We start from the raw sequence: 22934 nt of genomic DNA, 5'->3' as shown, positions 1-22934 counted from the left end.
GTACTTTTCAATAGTGCTGCAAGCTCTGGTGGATCACAAGGGACGTTTCACCAACGTCAACGTGGGATGGCCGGGAAAGGTACATGACGCTCGCATCTTCAGGAACTCTGGTCTGTTTCAAAAGCTGCAGGAAGGGACTTTCTTCCCAGACCAGAAAATAACTTTTGGGGACGTTGAAATGCCTATATGTATCCTTGGGGACCCAGCCCACCCCTTAATGCCATGGCTCATAAAGCCGTACACAGGCAGCCTGGACAGTAGTCAGGAGCTGTTCAACTACAGGCTGAGCAAGTGCAGAATGGTGGTAGAATGTACATTTGGACGTTTAAAGGCGCGCTGGCGCAGTTTACTGACTCGCTTAGACCTCAGCAAAACCAATATTCGCACTGTTATTACTGCTTGCTGTGCACTCCACAATATCTGTAAGAGTAAGGGGGAGACGTTTATGGCAGGGTGGGAGGTTGAGGCAAATCGCCTGGTTGCTGGTTACACGCAGCCAGACACCAGGGCGGTTAGAAGAGCACAGGAGGGCGCGGTCCGCATCAGAGAAGCTTTGAAAACCAGTTTCATGACTGGCCAGGCTACGGTGTGGAAGTTCTGTTTGTTTCTCCTTGATGAAACCCCCCGCCCCTTGGTTCACTCTACTTCCCTGCAAGCTAACCACCCTCCCCTCCTCCCTTTAATCATTGCTTGCAGAGGCAATAAAGTCATTGTTGCTTCACATTCATGCATTCTTTATTCATTCATCACACAAATAGGGGGATGACTACCAAGGTAGCCCAGGAGGGGTGGTGGAGGAGGGAAGGAAAATGCCACACAGCACTTTAAAAGTTTACAACTTTAAAGTTTATTGAATGACAGCCTTCTTTTTTTTGGGCAATCCTCTGTGGCGGAGTGGCTGGTTGGCCGGTGGCCTCCCCACCGCGTTCTTGGGCATCTGGGTGTGGAGGTTATGGAACTTGGGGAGGAGGGTGGTTGGTTACACAGGGGCTATAGTGGCAGTCTGTGCTCCAGCTGCCTTTGCTGTAGCTCAACCATACACTGGAGCATACTGGTTTGGTCCTCCAGCAGCCTCAGCATTGAATCCTGCCTCCTCTCATCATGCTGCTGCCACATTTGACCTTCAGCCCTGTCTTCAGCCCGCCACTTACTTTCTTCAGCCCACCACCTCTCCTCCTGGTCATTTTGTGCTTTCCTGCACTCTGACATTATTTGCCTCCACGCATTCGTCTGTGCTCTGTCAGTCTGGGAGGACAGCATGAGTTCAGAGAACATTTCATCACGAGTGCGTTTTTTTTTCCTTTCTAATGTTCACTAGCCTCTGGGAAGGAGAAGATCCTGTGATCCTTGAAACACATGCAGCTGGTGGAGAAAAAAAAAGGGACAGCGGTATTTAAAAAGACACATTTTATAAAACAGTGGCTACACTCTTTCAGGGTAAACCTTGCTGTTAACATTACATACATAGCACATGTGCTTTCGTTACAAGGTCGCATTTTGCCTCCCCCTACCGCGTTGCTACCCCCTCAACCCTCCCCACTCCCCATGGCTAACAGCGGGGAACATTTCTGTTCAGCCACAGGTAAACAGCCCAGCAGGAACGGGCTCCTCTGAGTGTCCCCTGAAGAAAAGCACCCTATTTCAACCAGGTGACCATGAATGATATCTCACGCTCCTGAGGATAACACAGAGAGATAAAGAACGGATGTTGTTTGAACGCCAGCAAACATACACTGTAATGCTTTGTTGTACAATGATTTCCGAGTACGTGTTACTGGCCTGGAGTGGTAAAGTGTCCTACTATGGAGGACGCAATAAGGCTGCCCTCCCCAGAAACCTTTTGCAAAGGCTTTGGGAGTACATCCAGGAGAGCTGCGAATGCCAGGGCAAAGTAATCCTTTCACATGCTTGCTTTTAAACCATGTATAGTATTTTAAAAGGTACACTCACCGGAGGTCCCCTCTCCGCCTGCCGGGTCCAGGCTCCAGGTCCAGGGTGAGAAACAGTTCCTGGCTGTCGGGAAAACCGGTTTCTCCACTTGCTTGCTGTGAGCCATCATCTTCATCTTCATCTTCTTCTTCTTCCCCAAAACCTGCTTCCGTGTTGCCTCCATCTCCATTGAAGGAGTCAAACAACACGGCTGGGGTAGTGGTGGCTGAGCCCCCTAAAATGGCATGCAGCTCATCATAGAAGCGGCATGTTTGGGGCTCTGACCCGGAGCAGCTGTTCGCCTCTCCGGTTTTCTGGTAGTCTTGCCTCAGCTCCTTAAGTTTCACGCGGCACTACTTTGGGTCCCTGTTATGGCCTCTGTCCTTCATGCCCTGGGAGATTTTGACAAAGGTTTTGGCATTTCGAAAACTGGAACGGAGTTCTGATAGCACGGATTCCTCTCCCCATACAGCGATCAGATCCCGTACCTCCAGTTCAGTCCATGCTGGAGCTCTTTTGCGATTCTGGGACTCCATCATGGTCACCTCTGCTGATGAGCTCTGCATGGTCACCTGCAGCTTGCCATGTTGGCCAAACAGGAAATGAGATTCAAAAGTTCGCGGTTCTTTTCCTGTCTACCTGGCCAGTGTATCTGAGTTGAGAGTGCTGTCCAGAGCGGTCACAATGGAGCACTCTGGGATAGCTCCCGGAGGCCAATACCGTCAAATTGTGTCCACAGTACCCCAAATTCGACCCGGCAAGGCCTATTTAAGCGCTAATCCACTTGTCAGGGGTGGAGTAAGGAAATCGATTTTAAGAGCCCTTTAAGTCGCAATAAAGGGCTTCATCGTGTGGACAGGTGCAGGTTTACATCGATTTAACGCTGCTAAATTTGACCTAAAGTCCTAGTGTAGACCAGGGCAAGGTCAGCTCCCAGACTACTGCACTGGGCAGCAAAGCATGGGGAGAAGGTGGCCAGCCCTCTGTGAAGGAAGAAGTGGTTCGGGACTATTTAGAAAAACTGGACATGCACAAGTCCATGGGGCTGGATGCGTTGCATCCGAGAGTGCTAAAGGAATTGGCGGATGTGATTGCAGAGCCATTGTCCATTATCTTTGAAAACTCATGGCGATCCGGGGAAGTCCCGGACGACTGGAAAAAGGCTAATGTAGTGCCCATCTTTAAAAAAGAGAAGGAGGAGGATCCTGGGAACTACAGGCCAGTCAGCCTCACCTCAGTCCCCGGAAAAATCATGGAGTAGGTCCTCAAGGAATCAATTCTGAGGCACTTAGATGAGAGGAAAGTGATCAGGAACAGTCAGCATGGATTCACCAAGGGCAAGTCATGCCTGACTAATCTAATTGCCTTCTATGATGAGATAACTGGTTCTGTGGATGAAGGGAAAGCAGTGGACGTGGTGTTCCTTGACTTTAGCAAAGCTTTTGACACGGTCTCCCACAGTATTCTTTTCAGCAAGTTAAAGAAGTATGGGCAGGATGAATGCACTTTAAGGTGGGTAGAAAATTGGCTAGATTGTCGGGCTCAATGGATAGTGATCAATGGCTCCATGTCTAGTTGGCAGCCAGTATCAAGCGGAGTGCCCCAAGGGTCGGTCCTGGGGCCGGTTTTGTTCAATGTCTTCATTAATGATCTGGAGGATGGTGTGGATTGCACCCTCAGCAAGTTTGCAGACAACACTAAACTGGGAGGAATGGTAGATACGCTGGAGGGTAGGGATAGGATACAGAAGGGCCTAGACAAATTGGAGGATTGGGCCAAAAGAAATCTGATGAGGTTCAACAAGGACAAGTGCAGAGTCCTGCACTTAGGACGGAATAATCCAATGCACCGCTACAGACTAGGGACTGAATGGCTAGGCAGCAGTTCTGCAGAAAAGGACCTAGGGGTGACAGTGGACAAGAAGCTGGATATGAGTCAACAGCGTGATCTTGTAGCCAAGAAGGCCAATAGCATTTTGGGATGTATAAGTAGGGGCATTGCCAGCAGATCGAGGGATGTGATCGTTCCCCTCTATTCGACATTGGTGAGGCCTCATCTGGAGTACTGTGTCCAGTTTTGAGCCCCACACTACAAGAAGGATGTGGAAAAATTGGAGAGAGTCCAGCAAAGGGCAACAAAAATGATTATGGGACTGGAACACATGACTTATGAGGAGAGACTGAGGGAACTGGGATTGTTTAGTCTACAGAAGAGAAGAATGAGGGGAGATTTGATAGCTGCTTTCAACTACCTGAAAGGGGGTTCCAAAGAGGATGGATCTAGACCATTCTCAGTGGTAGCAGATGACAGGACAAGGAGTAATGGTCTCAAGTTGCAGTGCGGGAGATTTAGGTTGGATATTAGGAAAAACTTTTTCACTATGAGGGTGGTGAAACACTGGAATGCGTTACCTAGGGAGGTGGTGGAATCTCCTTCCTTAGGAGTTTTTAAGGTCAGGCTTGACAAAGCCCTGGCTGGGATGATTTAGTGGGGATCGGTCCTGCTTTGAGCAGGGGGTTGGACTAGATGACCTCCTGAGGTCCCTTCCAACCCTGATATTCTATGTTTTGTAGATGCAGCAAGTGTATGTGCACATGTGTGGATATGTGGCACCCATTTTTTCCAGTGACACTCATTGATTCCACATTGGAAAATTTGGCTTCTAAAGGACTCAGTAAGGGGGAAATGAACATTAAAATGAGTAAGCAAGAAAAAGCAGACTCCTTCTCTGTGAGTCTGCAGGACCCTTCTCTTGAAAGAGAGGAGAGTCTCCCAAAGGGAGGGCAGCATCACAGTTTGAAAAACACAGGTGTAAACCAGCATATTTCTGTTGCTTTTTGTTCCATTTCTACACTAACCAGAAGGTAAATATCTCTTTCTAAGCTAGTGCTGGCCTGGTATTTCACTTGAATCTTATTTGGTCTGGTTTTCTGACAGCTCAGAATTCAGGTTCTAGCCTCAGCTCCTGAATTAGCTCTTGTTCCTACTGTCAAGCACTGATCTCCTGCTGGTCTCTTGAATTTATGGAGAAAAGACTTGAGTTAAAGGGATTTTTTACCTCTACACAGCCCCTGATCAAAATTGCACTATTATTAATGATTATTTACAGAGTGCCATAAATATACTATGGCAAAATACCTTGTTCACCTCAGTAGGCTCAGTCCTTTTTAGTCTTGGAGACTGCGATCTGGGGCAAGGCAAATCCTTATAGGCGGCACAGGGTCCTGCTACTCCTCTCCTCAGTCAGTCCCTTGTGCATGTTTTCCTTCCCTTCTGTGGAGTGAGTGCAGCCTCCCTGCTGGGAAGGTTTGGTGTCCTGCTGCAAGTAGCCTACTGACAGCTTCCCTGCTCCCCTCACTCCTTCCCTCCTTCCACCCAAGGGAGGGTTTAAAAAGGTCCCAAGTAGTTGGCGTCAGCTGAACCTAACTGGTTCCCTAGCAACCCCTTTTCCAGCTGAACGTTATTGCCCTGTGGTTATCTCTCCTCAGTGGATAGGGAGGGGCCTTTTAATCCCCTAGAACTAATTACTACCTCCCTTTTGTAGCTGTTTGTACTGGGTTTACCACAATACATAGAGCCTTTACACAATATACAGTCTAATGCAGACAAGCCAAACATGCAAGGCACTTGCTACACTACTAAGTGGATTCATGCCTCAGTTGATTGTTAGTCTCAGGGGAAGCATGTTAACACCACCAGTTGCCTCAATAGGTTATGGGAGTTGTTGATTTTGGGAAGCACAGAAATCAATGGATTAATCAAAATAAAACATGTTAGAATTACCGGGAAGTATGTAAAGTGTTTATGGCCCATCACAAGATTTGGATTGGGTTTGATTTTGGTAAATAGCCAAAAATATGGATCCTCTTCCAAGCTTATCTAATCCCCCTGAGCTCCCACTTCCCACAACTTTGTGATCCTCCTTCCCCAGTTCCCACACATTGTTTCTATCCCATAAGATCCCATGGCTCTCCCTCATTCCATCCCTAGTTTCCACAAAGCACTATCCATGTAACAACACTTAGCTTTTCTCTATCTGGTGGCAGGCCTTCTAATAGATGATGAGTCTCCTATTCAGCCAGACCACTCCTCCCAATATATCAGTATAATCTAGAGATCAACTGGTTGGCCCACTCCCCAACCCTGACATAGCAGGACCCAGAAATTCCAATACTGGGTCCCAACGAGCATTAGGAGAACTGTTACTGTTACCGGAATGTGGGGAGGGAGTGCTCTATTAATGTGTACAGATAAATGGAGAAAGGAACAGTTCCTTGGACAGAGTAAAAATGAACAGGGCCCAATTCTCATGTATGCGAAAGCAGTGGTTTTCAATCTGTGGTCCATGGACTACCTAAGATTTCCAAAGGGGTCCACACCTCCATTCAAAAAATTTTATCGGTCTGAAAATAAAAAAAGGTTGAAAACTACTGCACTAGAGCCTCTGTAAACCACTGTGGCAGTGTAAAGAAGCCTCAGAATGAACACTTTAAGGCTTTATGCTGACAGAGCAGTGAAAAAGGCTTTAGTGTAAATGAGAGTCAGGCTGCCTTCCTAAACTGTGTCAAGAGATCTCAGGGACTGGTGCTGGTCCATGGACCGGTCATTGAGAACTACTGTTCTAGAACATCAAGAATCCTTCTAGACAGTAAAAATCTTGTCATGTCTTCCTTCATCTCTTTTACACTGTTCCATCACGTTTACTTGTCTAGAATTTTAAATCTTTTAAATATTTCTGTTTATTTTTTCTCTAAAACTCTCTCAGCTTCAACAAGATGGAGATTTTAGGTGGGATTCTTTTGTGATCTGATCTATCTGCCCCTTCAAATTTCTTTTTTTCTTTTCCCCTTTTTCTCCTCTGTGTCCCAATCCCTCCTCTCCATTTCTACTCATCTCTCTTTCTCTCTCTCCTCTCCACCCTGGGACAAAAGTGCTGGACCTGGGATCCTATTCACCCTTCAGATGTGGTTGGTCAGAGTTTTGCAGGGTGACAAAATAAATTGGTGGGTGTCTTGCTTCAAATATGGATGAATGGAGATCCCTGAAAAACATACATTTAAATTACAGCGTTTCTTTAATTATATTGAGAAAGATGGTGCATTTTGGAATGTTATTACTTGTGTTTCTCAGCAAATAAGTATCTTTTTTAAAAATGTGCAGTGACTATGATAAATGGAGTAGGAGCCCAAGATAAGTGTGTTATCAGCAAAGTATTTAAAGAATTGCAGACACTATGTTTCTCTCGCAGGATGTTTGTATCCTAAAAAAAGGAACAACACAGAAGGCAGAAAGCTCATTATTTGTAGTGAGCAGATGGGAAAAATAATTATTAAGACGTTTGCACTCTGAATTTGTGATATGGTTATTATGAACTTATGGAATAGGAAAGGGACCATTGCCTAGTGGCTAGATCAAAGGACTGGGAATCAGAAGCTCTGGATTCTATCTTTGACCCTGCCGCTGACTTGTTTAATCTCTTTGGGACAAAACTTAAGCCAAATTTTTAAAAACTGACCTTTAATTTTGGATGCTTCTGTTTTTGGGAACCAAACTGTAGATACCTTGGGAATCATCTCCAGAAGTATAGCAGATTTGCAGGTCCAGTTGAAGTCAATAGGAATACTCACAGATGCAAATGTTTACAGGATTAGGAGCTTATAATATATGGTGCAGATACAATATTTGTGACAACAGAGTCATCCTCTTGCATAGTTGATCTTCATATATGCCAAGATTTAATAGCTTTAATATCCCTGTGTAATGGTATTTCAAGTACAGTGCACTGCTTCTGCTCACAAACACACAACAGATTTTAAAAAAATGTTTTTTAAAAGGAAATAATTATAGGAAATAAGGAAATAATTCTATTCAACTTCCAAGAGGGTAATTGATTGAGATAGTACATTGGTAAATAGAAAAATCATAAAATGCGGTCATTATTCTGTTTTGTTTTTTCATTACTAAATGAAATCTAAATTAAGAACCATGACTTTGACAAAAGATCATCTGCAGCTGCTGGTACAAAATGATTGTTTAAATATATGGAGGGGTGAAAACAAATGGAGTAAAGTGCATCCATTGTTTGCAACAAGATGAAGAGTAAGGAAAAATTATTATAATCAGTGTGCATAACAATTTTGGAAAGGAAATAGTATTGACAGGCCAATGCAAAATAGCACAGCTTCTTTATCAGATGTGTTTAATTGGATTTTACCATTGGATATAGCATTGACATAAATTAGTGGTTATCATTTGATGGATGATGCACTAATAGTTGGTTCCCTACAGTGGAAAAAAAGGGTTTTCATCAGTCTATAGATGTTCAGCATTTTATTTTTTTCTCCTTAAAAGAAAAGCTGGTATTTCATAACTAAATGAAGGTTCAGTTGATAACTGGGACCCTGCGCTCCTTCAACGGATGGATGATGCAGCATGAATACTTTACAAATGCATTATGATGAGTTATCACTGAAAAAGCAGTCAGCCAACTCCAGACCCTTCACAAAAGAATATTTTGTGATTTCATTCATTATTTTGTGACTGGGTCTGTCAGTTTTTGATGGTATCCCAAACAACAGAGACTTTATCTGTTAATGGATGATAAATCCCATAACTGGCTTCTAAAGAAACCATCAACAGATATTTAAATGATTGAAGAGCTATTCATATAGTAGTGAAGGCTGATTAACTTTTCATTGAAATTATATCCATTCTACCAGGAAAAAAAGCCATGTTCCTGAGATATTACTTTCTGTGCAGAGACAAAAGTATTAATTATCTGACAAAACTGATGGTCTGCGAAATTATTGATAAGAACTAAGGGTTCACCCAAAGTCCACTGAAATCAATAGAGCTTTGCCACTGAAATCTGTGGTTTTAGGATCAGGCCCATAGTCAATAGCAACAGGCTGGTGAATTTCCTAAAAAAATAAGAAAGGACCCCAAACTGGCTTGTAATCCCTGTGCCAGATCCTCAGCTGCTGTAAATTGGCATAGCTCCATTTGGAATATGGTTCAGACCAATGGCCCATCTAGTCAAGTATCCTGTCTCTAATTGTGGCTAATACAGGTTGCTTCAGATGAAGGCAGAATAAATGTTGTAGTAGGGAGTTATGGAATAACTTGCCAATAAGGAATGTTTCTTCCTGGTTCCCATTAATTAGAGGTTGGCTTATACCCTGAAGCACGGTTTATATCCCTTCACAACTCTTGGTTAATTTTTATCCCTTATCTCTAGATATTCTTATTATCCGGAAAAATGTCGAGTCCTTTCGTAATTCTTGCTATGCTTCTGGTCTCAATGATATTACATGGCAATGAGTTCCATAGGCTAATCATGTGCTATGTAAAAATGCATATCTTTATACCATTTTCAAATTTGTCACCTTTCAGTTTCATTGAAAGTTATCTTGTTTTTGTATTATGTAAAAGGGTGAGCAGAAGCTCCTGGTCTATCTTCTCTATGCCATTGAACTCAATGGAGCTATATCGATTTAAACCCAGCTGAGAATCTGGCTTTCTGCATTACACAGTACCCACCCCAGTCTCAAACAACGGGTGTTAGAGCATCCATTTTTGTTTTTTTATTATCCTACGTTGTGGAAATTAAAAAGAAAAACACTGGTTCTGATTTAACAAACAAAACTGTAAAGCAAAACAAAAAAACCCTTAAATTTCAAAAGATAAACTCCCATACTGTGCCCTGTGGATTAAGGAACAACCAGGAGACAAACTGTACACAAAAGTTAATGATTAACCAGTCTAAGATCAATGACTTCTTATTCTTTCCTTTGGTGGAAACATCTGAGCCCTTAGTTCTTTCTTTAACCTTTTTGCTTAATCACTTCCATATAATCCTCCTGAATCAAGGTTTAGTGCACAAATTCACCAACCATTAAGTATCATGAAGTACGTGGTAGATTTGGTCACCAATCAGTTCCTTATAATCAAAACCAAGGGAGGTTCAACATAAAACAATACAGAAGCTCCCAGATTATTTATCTGGGCTGTTGCAAAAATCCACCCATAGTTTTTAAATTGAACTCCTTCACAAATCAGTTCCTCTGTTTTTGATTTCCCACTGTTAATGCTCTGATGCTGTATGGAATCTGGGTGTCACTTTATGATATTGTTGTTATTATATTATAAAATTATACCAGATATGCCAATTAAGGTATCTGTGAAAATGTTATGATTTGCCACGTATGATGATCTTGTTTATATGTTTGTGTCATCTTTGCATTGTGAGTTATAGATACGCATGGTATATCTGTATTTCAAAATTTGTGCTGTGTTTCTGGGTGATACCCCCAGACAGACTGGCATCAGCACCGCCTAGCCTGTTCGATGGCCCATCAAGGGTCATCAGCTGTACAATGAGAACCCATTGAAAGGAGCCAGGGGATATACTTATGAGTCAGCAAGGCATGTAGGGGCATGCTAGTGGACAGAGAACTCTAAGGCTTTTCCATGCCATGTGCTGTGAAGCTTGTGTTTGGGACACAGGAAGTACAAGCCACATGACAAAAGGAATATACAAGGCAGCTGCATCATCTCCATTTTGTTTTAGTTCATTCCTGCTTCTTACCTCTGGAGTAACTTTTCTACAAACTGAAGCTCTGAACAAAGGACTGAATGACCCATCCAAGCTGTGGATGTATTCCAGAGAGACTTTCAAGCCAGCAAACTCACCAGTGCTGCTAAGCACCTGATATATGAACTTTGAAGTCTCTGTATGTATCTGAGTGTTTTATCATTTAACAACTCCCTTCTTGTTCTTTTTCTTTTATAATAAACCTTTAGTTTTAGTTACTAAAGGATTGGCTGGCAGCGTGGTATTTTGGGTAATATCCAAACTAAATTGACCTGGCAACATGGCTGGCTCTTTGGGGTCAGAAGAATATTTTGTATAGTGAGCAGCATTTTTAAATAACGTCTCACTGTACTGGACTTATGTGCTGATTGGGAACCAGAGAGTTGGAATGCAATAAAGAGGGCTGTGTGATTTGTTTTTTTGCTTCTTGATAATTAGTGTGCACAGTTCATGATTGGCTGGGTGAGTCTAACCTCAGTGTTAATCACCAGTTCTTGGGAGAACCTGCTCTCCTTTTTGCAGCCTGCCCTGACCTTGGCATTTTCAGTGAGGGCTACCCCAGGTATCCTGGTCACAAATGCCTCCAAAGTAGAAATAACAGAAAGTGAGAATATATCAAATATTGAAATGAATCCAATAAATTAATTTATTATCCCAATAAAGAGGCTAGTCTAGTGGAATCAGCACAGTGTTAGGAGTAAGGTACTTCTGAATTCAAATCCACTCTCTACTGTAGGCAAGTCAGTTAGCCTGTATCTCAGTGGCAACATCTGTAAAATAGGAATAATCACACTTACTCTCCTACCTTAGAGACATGATTTGAAGATTAATCAGATAAATAAAGTTTGGGGCATTTGGATCTAAGGTTTAGGAGTAAACAGACTAATTTGCTACTTTTGCCACCACTTGGTGCCTTGGGAACACGAAGTTTTTCTTATAATGTACAGAAAAGCCACCTTCATAAAGTGTTACTGCCAGGAATGTCTCTGATCCTGATGCCATTGAATCATAGAATTGTAGAAATGTAGTGCTGAAGGGACCTTGAGAGGTTATTTAGTCCATCCCCCTGTGCTGAGGTAGGACTCAGGGCTTGTCTGGACAAACAGTGTACAGCAACCTGGAGTGTAAATCTACAGTGTACTAGACTGTTACGCACTAAGTGGCTCTATGGATCCTGCTACCATGCACTAAAAGTTCTCTAGTGAACACCAGTCTACTCTAATTTCAAAATGGAGTAGATCAAAGAACACTAGGGTACTTTTAGTGTGCAGTAGCAGCGTTCACATGGACAGCCAGTGTGCAGAACACTAGTGCACTATAGATTTAAACCCCAGCTTGCCATGCACTGTTTGCTTGGAGAAGCCCTCAAGTATACTTAGAACATCCCTGACATATGTTTATCTAATATCTTCTTAAAAACCTCCAGTGACAGGGATTCCACAACCTCCCTTGGTAACTTATTCCGGTACTTAATGAGCCTTGTAGTTAGAAAGTTTTTTCCTAATATCGAATCTAAATCTCCCTTGCTGCATATTAAGTTGATCACTTCTTGTCCTACCATCAGTGGACAGTGAGAATACCTGATCACCATCCTCTTTATAACAGCCCTAACTTGAAGACTCTGATCAGGGCCCTACTCAGTCTTCTTTCTCAGACTAAACATGCCCAGTTTTTTAACCCTTCCTCAGAGGTCATGTTTTCTAAATCTTTCATTTTTGTTGCTCTTTCCTGGACTCTCTCCAATTTGTCTACATCTTTCTTAAAGTGTGGTGCTCAAAACTGGACATCTAAGGCCTCACCATTGCCAAGCAGAGTGGAACAATTACCTCCGGTGTCGTATATAAGACATTTCTATGAATGCATCCCAGAATGATATTTGCCTTTGTAATTGCATCACATTGTTCTCTCATGTTCAATCTGTGATCCACTATAACCCCTAGATCCTTATATGTGTACTACTTGCCAGTTATTCCCCATTTTGTATTTGTACATTTGAATTTTCCTTCCTCAGTACTTTGCACTGGTATTTATTGAATTTCATCTTGTAGATTTCAGACCAATTCTTCAATTTATCAAGGTCCTTTTGAATTCTAAACCTGTCCTCCAAATTGCTTTCAACCCCTCCCAGTTTGGTGTCATCTGTAAATTTTATAAGCATGCTCTCCACTCCATTATCCAAGTCATTAATGAAATATTGAATAATACTGGACCCTGTATGACAACGAACCATTGATAAGTACTCTTTGAGTACAGTTTTTCACCCAGTTTTGTACTCACTTTACAGTAATTTCATCTAGACCAAATTTCCCTAGTTTGCTTATGAGAATGTTATATGGAACTGTGTCTAAAGTCTTATTAAAAATTATTAAAATCAAGATATATCACGACTACTGCTTCCCATCCACTAGGCCAGTAGCCCTGTCAAAGAAGAAAATTAGAATGGTTTGGCAACATTTGTTCTTGTCAAATCTATGTCAGCTGTTCCTTATTACCCTATGATCCTCTAGGTGCTTACAAATTGGTTGTTTAATAATTTGTTCCAGTATCTTTCCAGATATCAAAGTTAGATTTGATTGGTTAATAATTCCCTGAGTCCTCTTTGTTCCCATTATCAAAGATAAGTGCTATGCTTGCTCCTTTCTAGTCCTCTGGAACTCACCTGTTTTCCATGAGTTCTCAAAAATAATTGCTAGTGGTTCTGAGATTGCTCTAGCTACTTCTGTAAGTACCCTAGTGTGAATTTCACCACTCCCTGCTGACTTGAATACACCTAACTGATCAGAGTATTCTTTAACCCATTCTTTCCCTATTTTGGCTCATGTTCCTTCCCCCTTAATATTAATTGTGTTATGCATCGGATCTCAATTAATGTTTTTAGTGAAGCCAAACAGGCATTAAACACCTCAGTAGGGTTGCCAACTTTCTACTTGCACAAAACCGAACACCCCTGCCCTGGCCCTCTCTGAGGCTCAGCTCACTCCATCCCCCCTCTCTCTGTTGCTCACTCTCCCCCACTCTCACTCACTCGCTCATTTTCACCGGGCTGGCTCAGGGGGTTGGGGTGTGGGTTGCGGTGTGGGAGGGGGTGAGGGCTCTGGCTGGGGGTGCGGGCTCCAGGATGGGGCCAGAAATGAGGAGTTCAGGGTGAGGAAGCGGGTGAGGGCTCCGGCTGGGGGTGTGGGCTCTGGGGTGGGACCAGGGATGAGGGATTTGGGGTGCAAGAGGGGGTTCTGGGCTGGGGCAGGGAGTTGGTGTGTGGGAAGGGATATGGGCTCTGGGCTGGGGGTGCAGATTCTAGGGTGGGGTCAGAAATAAGGGCTTCAGGATGTGGGAGGGGGCTCCGGGCTGGGGCAGGGGATTGGGGTGTGTGGGGGGGTGAGGGTTCCAAATGGGGGTGCGGACTCTGGTGTGGGACCACGGATGAGGGATTTGGGATGCTGGAGTGGGGGTATGCCACATGGAGCCACAGCAGACAGGGAGCCTTCCTTAGCCCTGCTGCGCCACCAACCAGACTTTTAATGGCCACCACCAGGGTCCCTTTTTGACTGGGCATTCCGGCCGAAAACCAGAGGCCTGGCAACCCTTCACCTCAGCCTTCTTGGTGTTGTCTACTCTTATTAGCTCTCCTTCCCTGCTAAGTAGTGGGCCTACATCTGCCTTCATCTTTCTCTTGCTCCTAGTGTAATTATAGTACCGCTTCTTATTTCCTTCAATGTCTCTTGCTAGATATAACTCATTTTGTGCCTTAGCCTTTCTGATTTTTCTCTAAATGCGTGTGCTGTTCTGAAGTTGGTGGTAAAACTCTATGCCTGTCCTCAGAAAAGATTTCAGCCCAAGATAACAGAAATGCCACAGAGGACACAATTCAGGCAGCTTCAGTGGTGCTGAATTTATACTAGTTTGAATTTGTCTGAAATATATTAAATATGAACTGCAATGGCTGGGATTTTCAAATACCCCTGCCTTCACCTCTGTCAAACATCTGTGATAACTGAATTACAATACTATTTCAAAGTACCAGTACAGTACTTTTCCCCCCAGGCTTCTTCAGGATTAGACAGTGCTTTTAACTAGAAGAGATAACCCCACTTGCTTTAATACTTGAAGTTAATCATAGGACTTTTGATTTGGAATCTAACCAGCCAGGCAGGGCTAGTCAGCAATCTGTTACATTAATTGCAGGCTCTGTGTGTTCCTGTCTGAGTGTCACCAGGTGTCAAGCTGAATAACAACGTGATAAAGACACACCATAATGACTCAGATAACATGTACTATATTCTCCTCTATTAAATGTTATTTGGGAATTCATGGTTTTATAATTAGAAACTTCAGAAATCCAAGACGGAATCTGTAATGTACCGACAGGGATAAAAATGAAATAAAACAGTCAGTTTTAGAAAAGGGACACATATAATCTTTCCATATCAATACAAGAATCTCAATTAGCCTCAAGATTTAGTTAGAGATTTCATTCCCAAAAAATCTTTATTCAAGAAATCCCATTCCATGCTCCTTGTGTCTACTAGTTGGCCTTAAATATAGACAACGCTAAGCTCTGCAATTCTCCTAGGCCAACCCTACTTCTCCCTCCAGTCCTACTGATAGATGTGGGGAAATCATGCCACCAATCTCCCCATCATCAAAGATACTGCAGCCAGACTGCTCCCCACTATTTCTGTGTGGATTTTTACTCCTAAATGTCCAGGTAGTTCTGCTATACTCCCCTTTTATTTCAATTATATGCTTCCTTTAGATCACATTAGTCTCCCTCACCAATTCCTCTCTCTGAACTAGTGTTCAGCTAATCACTCCTGCTAATGATGTTTAGGGGCAAGACTACTATAAGCTCTTTCAGTAGATCCTCTGCTGATGCTAGTGTAATAATATCAGCTTATGGGTCTGCATCATCATCCATGATTCTTCTCTTATAATCTCCCTTATGGTGGGTTCTTCCATCTTCTAAGACTCTTATTGCAATGAGCAACTTTAATTCCCAGACAGGAATATGCCCCAGCAGAACTACAGAATGAAATAGCTGCTGGCAAAACCAGAAAAAGGGCTGCTAAAGAGAGTGGACCCACAAAACCATCAAGTTGAAAATGTGGGTTTGCTTTTGATCTGAAAAAATGAATTCAAAAGGGCTTCAAGCAACATGAACCAACAAAGAGAGAATAAGAGAAGCTTAAGCACACTCCTATGGAGGCTCCAAGGAGACAACAGAACTATTTTGTAGCCTTCATAGTCAATCAATAAAATTAAGCCTTCAAGTCAGTCAATAAAATTAGCAGACACTTTCTAGACATGTTGAACTGCTAAACTTATGCCTAAATCATCGAAGAAAGTACCTGAAGGTTACTTATACAGTTCTGTTAGTAACAGCAGGAAAATAAACAGGGAAGTCAGAGTTTCTGGCCACACAGAGCTTTTATGTGATAGTTTGATAAATGAGAGATAAAGTGGGTGAGGTAATACTTTTTATTGAACCAACTTCTATTGGTGAGAGAGACAAGTTTTTGAGCTACACAGAGCTCTTCCTCAGATCTGGGAAAGATATTTAGAGTGTCAAAGCTAAATAAAGATCGAACAGATGCCTTACCCAGACCTGAGAAACAGCTCCATGTAGCTCGAAAGCTTTTCTCTCTCACCAACAGAAGGTGGTCTAGTAAAAGATATTACCACACCCACCTTGCCTCTCCAATATCCTGAGACTGACAACAGGGCTACAATAACACTGCATAAATGCCGTGGGCCAGAGTCTCAGCTGGTGCAAATCAGCATAGCATTATTAAAGTTGGTGGAGTTATGTTGATTCATGCAAGCTGACAATATGGCTCTTCCATGTGTGGCTCAAGTGTCTAACTGCCCTATGTGAACAGCGTAGTCACCTTCAAATGGCTTTAGTGTGAAACGGGCAGTTCAGTGTGTCTAGAGAATCTTGCTTACTTTTACTAATTTGTTTCTGTGATAATGAAAACATAGCACCACACGAAAGCTGGGTGTGATTACTGCAACTAGGATTGGGGAAGCCAAGTTGGGTACAACAAGGAACTCTTTTCCCCACCCCTCAACTCCACTCAAACTTGAACCAAAACTTTGCTGCAAACTGAAAGAGCTCAGTTAACTCTGCTTCCCTATTTCCCAATTTGCTGCATCCTTGAATTCTCAGAACCTAGCAAGGCCTGAGAGCAGAAATGGCCAAAGAAGCTGTTTTCATGGTAGAAAGAAGCAATGGAAATTACACAAGAAATCCTATTCCCGCAGTTTCCCTGCCTGGTAACGCAGGTGGACAATTCAGATAAGCATTGAATGAAAAAATGAATTAATATTGTGATAGCACTTTCTGACTGAGGATCGGAAAGCACTTTGCAAACATTAATTAATGTAGTTCTGTGAGTTAGGGACGTATTATTATCCCCTTTTTTCAGATGAGGAAACTGTGGAACAGAGGTGGTAAGTGATTTGCCCAAGATCACATAGGAAGGCTGTGGCAGGCTGCGAATAAAACTCAGATTTGTGCCTTAACTACAAGATCTTCCTTTTTCTTAAACAATGGCTTGGTGGGGTGAAGTTTGTCACCAAGCCACTGAAATGGAACCTAATTCTGAATCTTAAGCACTACTTGGCAACATAACCACCGTTGCTCAGCAATGCTATCACCTGAAACTCTGAGATCCAAAACTTCTCAATATTTATTCCAATCTTTAAACAGTTTGCTCTTCACCCACCATTAATTATAATTAAAACTCTTTAGGACATTTTTTCCCTTTAGATGATCATTACGGTTAAGGAAACAGTGGGAAACACAGAATCCGCTCAAGCTTTTATCATCTCCCCTCACCACCCAACGGAGCATAGTTCTGTATAACAGCTGGATCTTAAACTATAAGCACAGGCCTTTCTTACTCCTCTGGGAGAAACCTCACAAAAGGACTGTCAAATAATATTCAACTGTTTGGAATGAACTAATGCTAAAGTAGAAAAAAAATCTCAAGTACAGAATAAGCGTGAATAATTTTTAAAACTCTTTTAAGTTTTTTACAATATTTTGTTATCAGGAAAGTCTTCAGGCAGAATTCTGCTCTCACATCTGCACAGTGGCTCTTAGCTCCAGGATTCTGCACTTCCAGTAGCAGCGCTGCACAAGTATAGAGGCAGAACACAGGAATCAAGATCTAGAATTGGATCAGGGAATAGAGCTATGCTCTTCCTTGGCAAAATATATTTAAAGTCAAAACATGAAAAATGTTTCTTTTCTATTTCTCTTGTATTTCTTTACTCTTTTTTTAAAATCATCTCTGACATCTATTGTCACCTTACATTGAGAACTGGTTAGACACGATTTAATGGAATTTCCCCTGTGGTCACTGCTTTCTGTCACTCGAGCACTGTGGAGAGCAGTGATGACTCAGGCCGTGTATCAAACCAGTGGATAGTATGGGAACTACTGCATTATGGCTCAGAGCATTCTTCTCCTAGTAAATGGATCATGGCAGGATGTATATCAGTGGGCTGTGTCACCAGACCAGCTTATAGCAGGGCTCTTTGAAGCTGTAACATGTTTATAAAGTCATATGCTCACATTTTTATTCATTATGTGCCATTTTATAGTTCATGGCAAAGATTGTCTGGTTTTAGCTTTTGAAGATATATTTTAAAATCACAAGAGTGTTGATAATTCTTGCTGTGCAGAGGTGCTATCTCTGACCATGTACAAGATTTATTGAAAGAAGCCATTAAATAACAGAAGAGGAATTATAAAAAGAGTGTCAGGAGTGCTTTAAAGTACACACCCAGATTCATCCCTGGGGTAGCTCCACTGAAGTTACTTCAGGAATGAATTTTGTCTGTTATTAAAAGAAACACTTTATCATGCATGTAACTCACATGGATAGCATTGCTGTGCCTAGAGCCTGTACAGATATTTAAAGCTCAGCTCTTACGGAAACCAGACAAACTGTAATAGCCCTTCAGTTTACTGATGTCTTTACTGCAATGTATGGTGCACCAAAACTGTATCGTGCTTTAGGGGGACTGGATAAAATGCACCATATACCACACACACTGTGCTATATTCAGTTACATTTATTTATATATTGGAACTTTCATATAAAACATCTCAAACTGCTTTGCAGACAGATTAGAAGGGCTGGGAATTTCATCCATACCATACTAACCATACTGGATGGAAAGGAACTTTGGATTCCATACAACCTGATTGACCTGATCTACCTTGTTACTTTCCAAAATGAGAGAGAATGGTGCTGGGGAAGCAGATCAGGCCTTTTAGATAAGCTAAACAAAAACTTATATATATCTTTTCCTGTTCATCTGCCTTGTGACCATGTGGATTTATTTGTAGGGCATATGTTCCTTTTATACAAAAGCTGTTGTAATAATTAGGAGAATTAGAATGTCCTCTCAGCTGTCACGAGTGGAGGGAACTGGGCTCTGCAGAGCTGTGGGGGTGCAAAAAGGGACATTGCTTCCGCTCCTGTGTAGACTCCCCCCTCTCTGGGACACTGCAGATATTCTTCTTTCTGTCTTAGGTGTTCCGATCATTGCTGTATCCTAGCACTTACCCACTGGAGCTGTGTAAGTGGTACATTATGGTTTGGAGGTGGGGACCAGTCTCTCTCTCTCTCTTTCTCATTATGCCTTGCTGACTGTGTGGATTTTGAATGAGAAATCCATTGGGAGTTGGTGCTTTTGAAGCAGCATTAATTCCCACTGGGTCTTCCCTTTGGTGCTACTGCAGAGCTTGCAGGGGGGCTCTTTCCATGCAACTAGGCTGTTGGGGGAACAATTGGGCAGATTTTTGCTAGGCAGTATGTGGAGTGGATGAGTCACAAAGGTTGTTTCACACCGAAGGGAGGAAAGATATTAGAAGGAGCTTAGAAAGTCAGTGCAGATGGTAGGTGTAGCTTTTGTCAGTCACCAAAACCCACCAGCTTGAGGCGCTGCGGCTCTGGAAAGGTCAAATTGCTCATGACATTTCGAATTCAGATGGTAACAGGGCTATTTCTGCCATGGAGAGTTATTTACTTATCTCTAAAGAGCTATGAGGCAGGAATGACAAAGTTCATGAATCAACAGAGATATGCTGGGAATATGGTATGTGAAGAAAGCAGGATCTGAACTGGTGGGGACCGTTGGCAGCTAAAGCTGTATGGGCGGCCCTAGGAGGCAGAAGTTGCAGTGGTGATGGGGGCCATAACCTTCCCTCTATGGCTGGGAAAGTACAAGAGGCCAGCACTGCCACCAAACTGGGCGATGCTGGCCAGAGAGGAGGTGTGGCCAGCAAGACCTGGGGATTAATCGATGGAGTACATTTTAGCAGGCTCTAACAACATTTGAAATCCCTTGAAAGAAACCATGAGGGTGGACAGCAATTAATATCACCCTCTGGGACTCCATTTTGGAGTGGAGGGGGTCAGACTGGCACAATGCGGAGTTGTGACCAGCGCCTCTCTGGCCCACGTTTTCCAAATTGGGACCAATTTATATGGTGGAAGAAGACTTTTTAAAAGAAAATATTATGGGCCAGATCCTCAGCTGGTATAAATTGATTGCACTAGAACTACACCACTTTACACCAGCTGAGGATTTGACCTGTAGGCACGAGCCGAAAACAGCAGATCAATACTGAACATTTTGCTCCTGAGAAAAATGTCTCCTTCCTGAGAACCGTTATTGTATTCAAATATATTATAGTAGTACACAACATCCAAACTGTACAAATACAAAATGGATAAGGAGCTATGTGTTTTGCTTCCTCCCCAGCACATTTTATTACTGAGTCTCCTACAGGCATAGTGTTTAAGATTATTCATTGATAAAAGTAATTTCAGTACCATTCAGCATAATGAAGCAGACTTTGCTCATGATCAGCATGAACATTGTGGTGAACCTGAGAAGAAAATATCCTTCAGTATGAAGGTTTCTGCCTCTCTGTACATTGGGTACAAACATAATAGTGAATTAGTGATTAGGGCACAGGGTGAAGATTAATCATGATATAGGAAGAGCAAGGCTCTCACCCTGTTGGCAGACTGTACAAGCAGAGATCCTGGAAGATGTGTTGCTTCCTGGCTGAGGTGCACAGGGGCATTTGGAACTGATAGGGAAGAAAGGAGGGAGGTCATAATGAAGATGATCCCACTGACACCATCTGCGAGGACAGAAACCAGAACTGGAAGGAATAGCCATTGCTCCCTTCTTACATAAACAAAGGAGCTGACAAGATGGAGATAAGCAAAGTACCAAGCAATAAAGAGATCAGCATGTTTTAATAACATGAGCAAAGCAGATGAGGGATAGGTCTCTAGGGAGGCCAGTGTTCAGTGTAGGTGCCTGAGGGAGGATGTGGACTCAATTTGTGATTAAGATCTTGCTTGTGACAGAAATGCCTACTTTCCCACTACACACTTAATTCTATAGTTTGATTTTATTATCCTTTGCTCTCTCCCTGTCTGTTTCTCATATGAGCCCGCTACAGTTCTGGGCCTTCTATCACAAAGTCCCCTTGTAATTCCCTGTCCCGATTTTATAGGGACAGCCCCGATTTTGCGGGCTTTTTCTTATATAGGCACCTATTTTCCCCTACACCCGATTTTTAACACTTGCCCTCTGGTCACCCTATATCATCTTCAATGGGAGCAGTGAATGCTCAGCACCTCACAGGACTGGGTCTTAGTTATGTTGCATTATTCTCTACCTATTGAACTTATATGACCTCCAATACTACACTATCTGAGCAACTTGCAATCTTTATCTTCACACCACAAACACTATTATTCTCATTTTAACAGATGGGGAACTCTGGCACAGAGAGATCTTTCCAACATCACAGAAGAAGTCAATGGGAAAAAAAAAAATAGAACAATGAGTTCAAGTGCCAAGTCCCAGGCTAGTAGTCTAACCACTGAACCAGTCTCTCTTTCATACTTGCACTCTCCCTTTTACGTAGTGAATGCTAGCTGAACTGTAGCAATTGGGGATTGCCCTGCTTATTGCTGTAGCCCTTGACACAGTTCTACTGCTGACTTATTAAATATGCAGGTGCCCATTTTCAGAGGTAGGGTGAGCAGCAGAAAAGGAAAAAGCAGCTAATTTGACAATAAAAATATATAGATTAGATCTGCATGGTACAAAAAGCACTGATAGGAGAGGTCACCTGGTAGGGCATTATAATGGAGGTTATTTGTTCTGCAACACTGTTGAAAGGTGTCTGTGACTGATGGCAGTTTGGTGCATGGGCTAAATATCCATACCTCAAGCAGATGCATGAAGCCCCAAGCAAAGGGCTGTAGTACATGTTTCACAGGTGGTTTATCTGGACCTACAAATACATGTAACAAGTATGTATATTCCTGATCTGCTTTTTCTGTTTCTGCAGGATGGATGACATCCAGCTGTGCAAGGACATCATGAACCTTAAACAGGAGCTGCAGAATTTAGTAGCAATTCCAGGTAATTTCTATGCCAACCTTACAAAAAACAGAAACCCTTCTGTGGGCCAGATACCTGCAACTCCAAGCCACGCTCAATCCCTCTCACTGGCATTTCCATCCCTCTCCATATGTTTCCTGTACTTTGCTCTCTTTTCTAATGTCCTTAGTTTCTCTCAGGTTTTGTTTGGTCTTCCTTCTGCTTTCTATTTTTCTCAAATTCTTTGCTGTATTTCATCTGCCCCTTCTGCCCCTTCCAAGATTCTTTCAGTCCCTTGAAAACTGTATGAGAACCACTGTTGACACACTATGTTGACACATTATGTGAAGGAGAGTGTGCTGAAGAATGGAAAATGTTGATAGATATTGAACATCTGGGTGTGGTCTGATGAGAAATTAAACCTTGGATATGGGTTTTTGTGTGTTTCCTAGAGATACTAATTAATTGTTGCTCCCTATAAGCCAAACTATAACCTAAGAAAATAGCTGAAAGTATGGGGCTTTTCAGAGAGGGCTGAGGAAAAGGGCCAGTCCATGTTTACCTGAATCTTTAAGGGCCTGATCCTAAATTCTCAGCAACGTCATTGCTCCAAGCATGTGTAGAATCCTCCTTGGGCGCAGTCCTGGAGTCCTTACTCAGTAAAAACTCCCACTAGAATCAATTGATAACTGTGTTTTAGTAAGGACTTAACTGGTTGGCCTCCTTGTTCTTTTCGCTCAGCTTCTCCTCTTGTTACTTCGCAAAATTCTGAGCCACCATCTTATTCCAGAAAAGGAACCTAGGGCTTGACCGTACAAGCATTTACTTCTGTGATAAGCCCTTGGTATGCTCTGTTGACTCCGGTGTGTCTGTGACCAAAAGCAGAATTTGGCCAATTCCCATTGATTTTACTGTACACCCCCTCTTATCAATTCATGCCAACCTTCAATTCTTCACCTGACTATACATTCTGTAAATCTGCAAA

At 42.6% G+C, this 22934-nt stretch overlaps 1 protein-coding gene across 2 annotated transcripts in view; it reads left to right on the top strand.

Moving 5' to 3' along the window:
• Positions 1-22934, top strand: part of BMERB1 (bMERB domain containing 1) — a 125553-nt gene that overhangs the window by 84016 nt on the left and 18603 nt on the right. For both annotated transcript variants that reach the window (XM_084641936.1, XM_084641934.1), the window contains exon 3: positions 21918-21991. In XM_084641936.1, coding sequence (XP_084498062.1) covers positions 21918-21991 — 74 coding nt within the window. The remainder of the gene's footprint in view (positions 1-21917; positions 21992-22934) is intronic.

This window comes from Lepidochelys olivacea (assembly GCF_965140295.1).
Source record: "Lepidochelys olivacea isolate rLepOli2 genome assembly, chromosome: 10".
Lineage (NCBI taxonomy): Eukaryota > Metazoa > Chordata > Testudines > Cheloniidae > Lepidochelys > Lepidochelys olivacea.
Note: the sequence above shows the minus strand (reverse complement) of the source record. Positions and strands in the feature narration are given on the sequence as shown.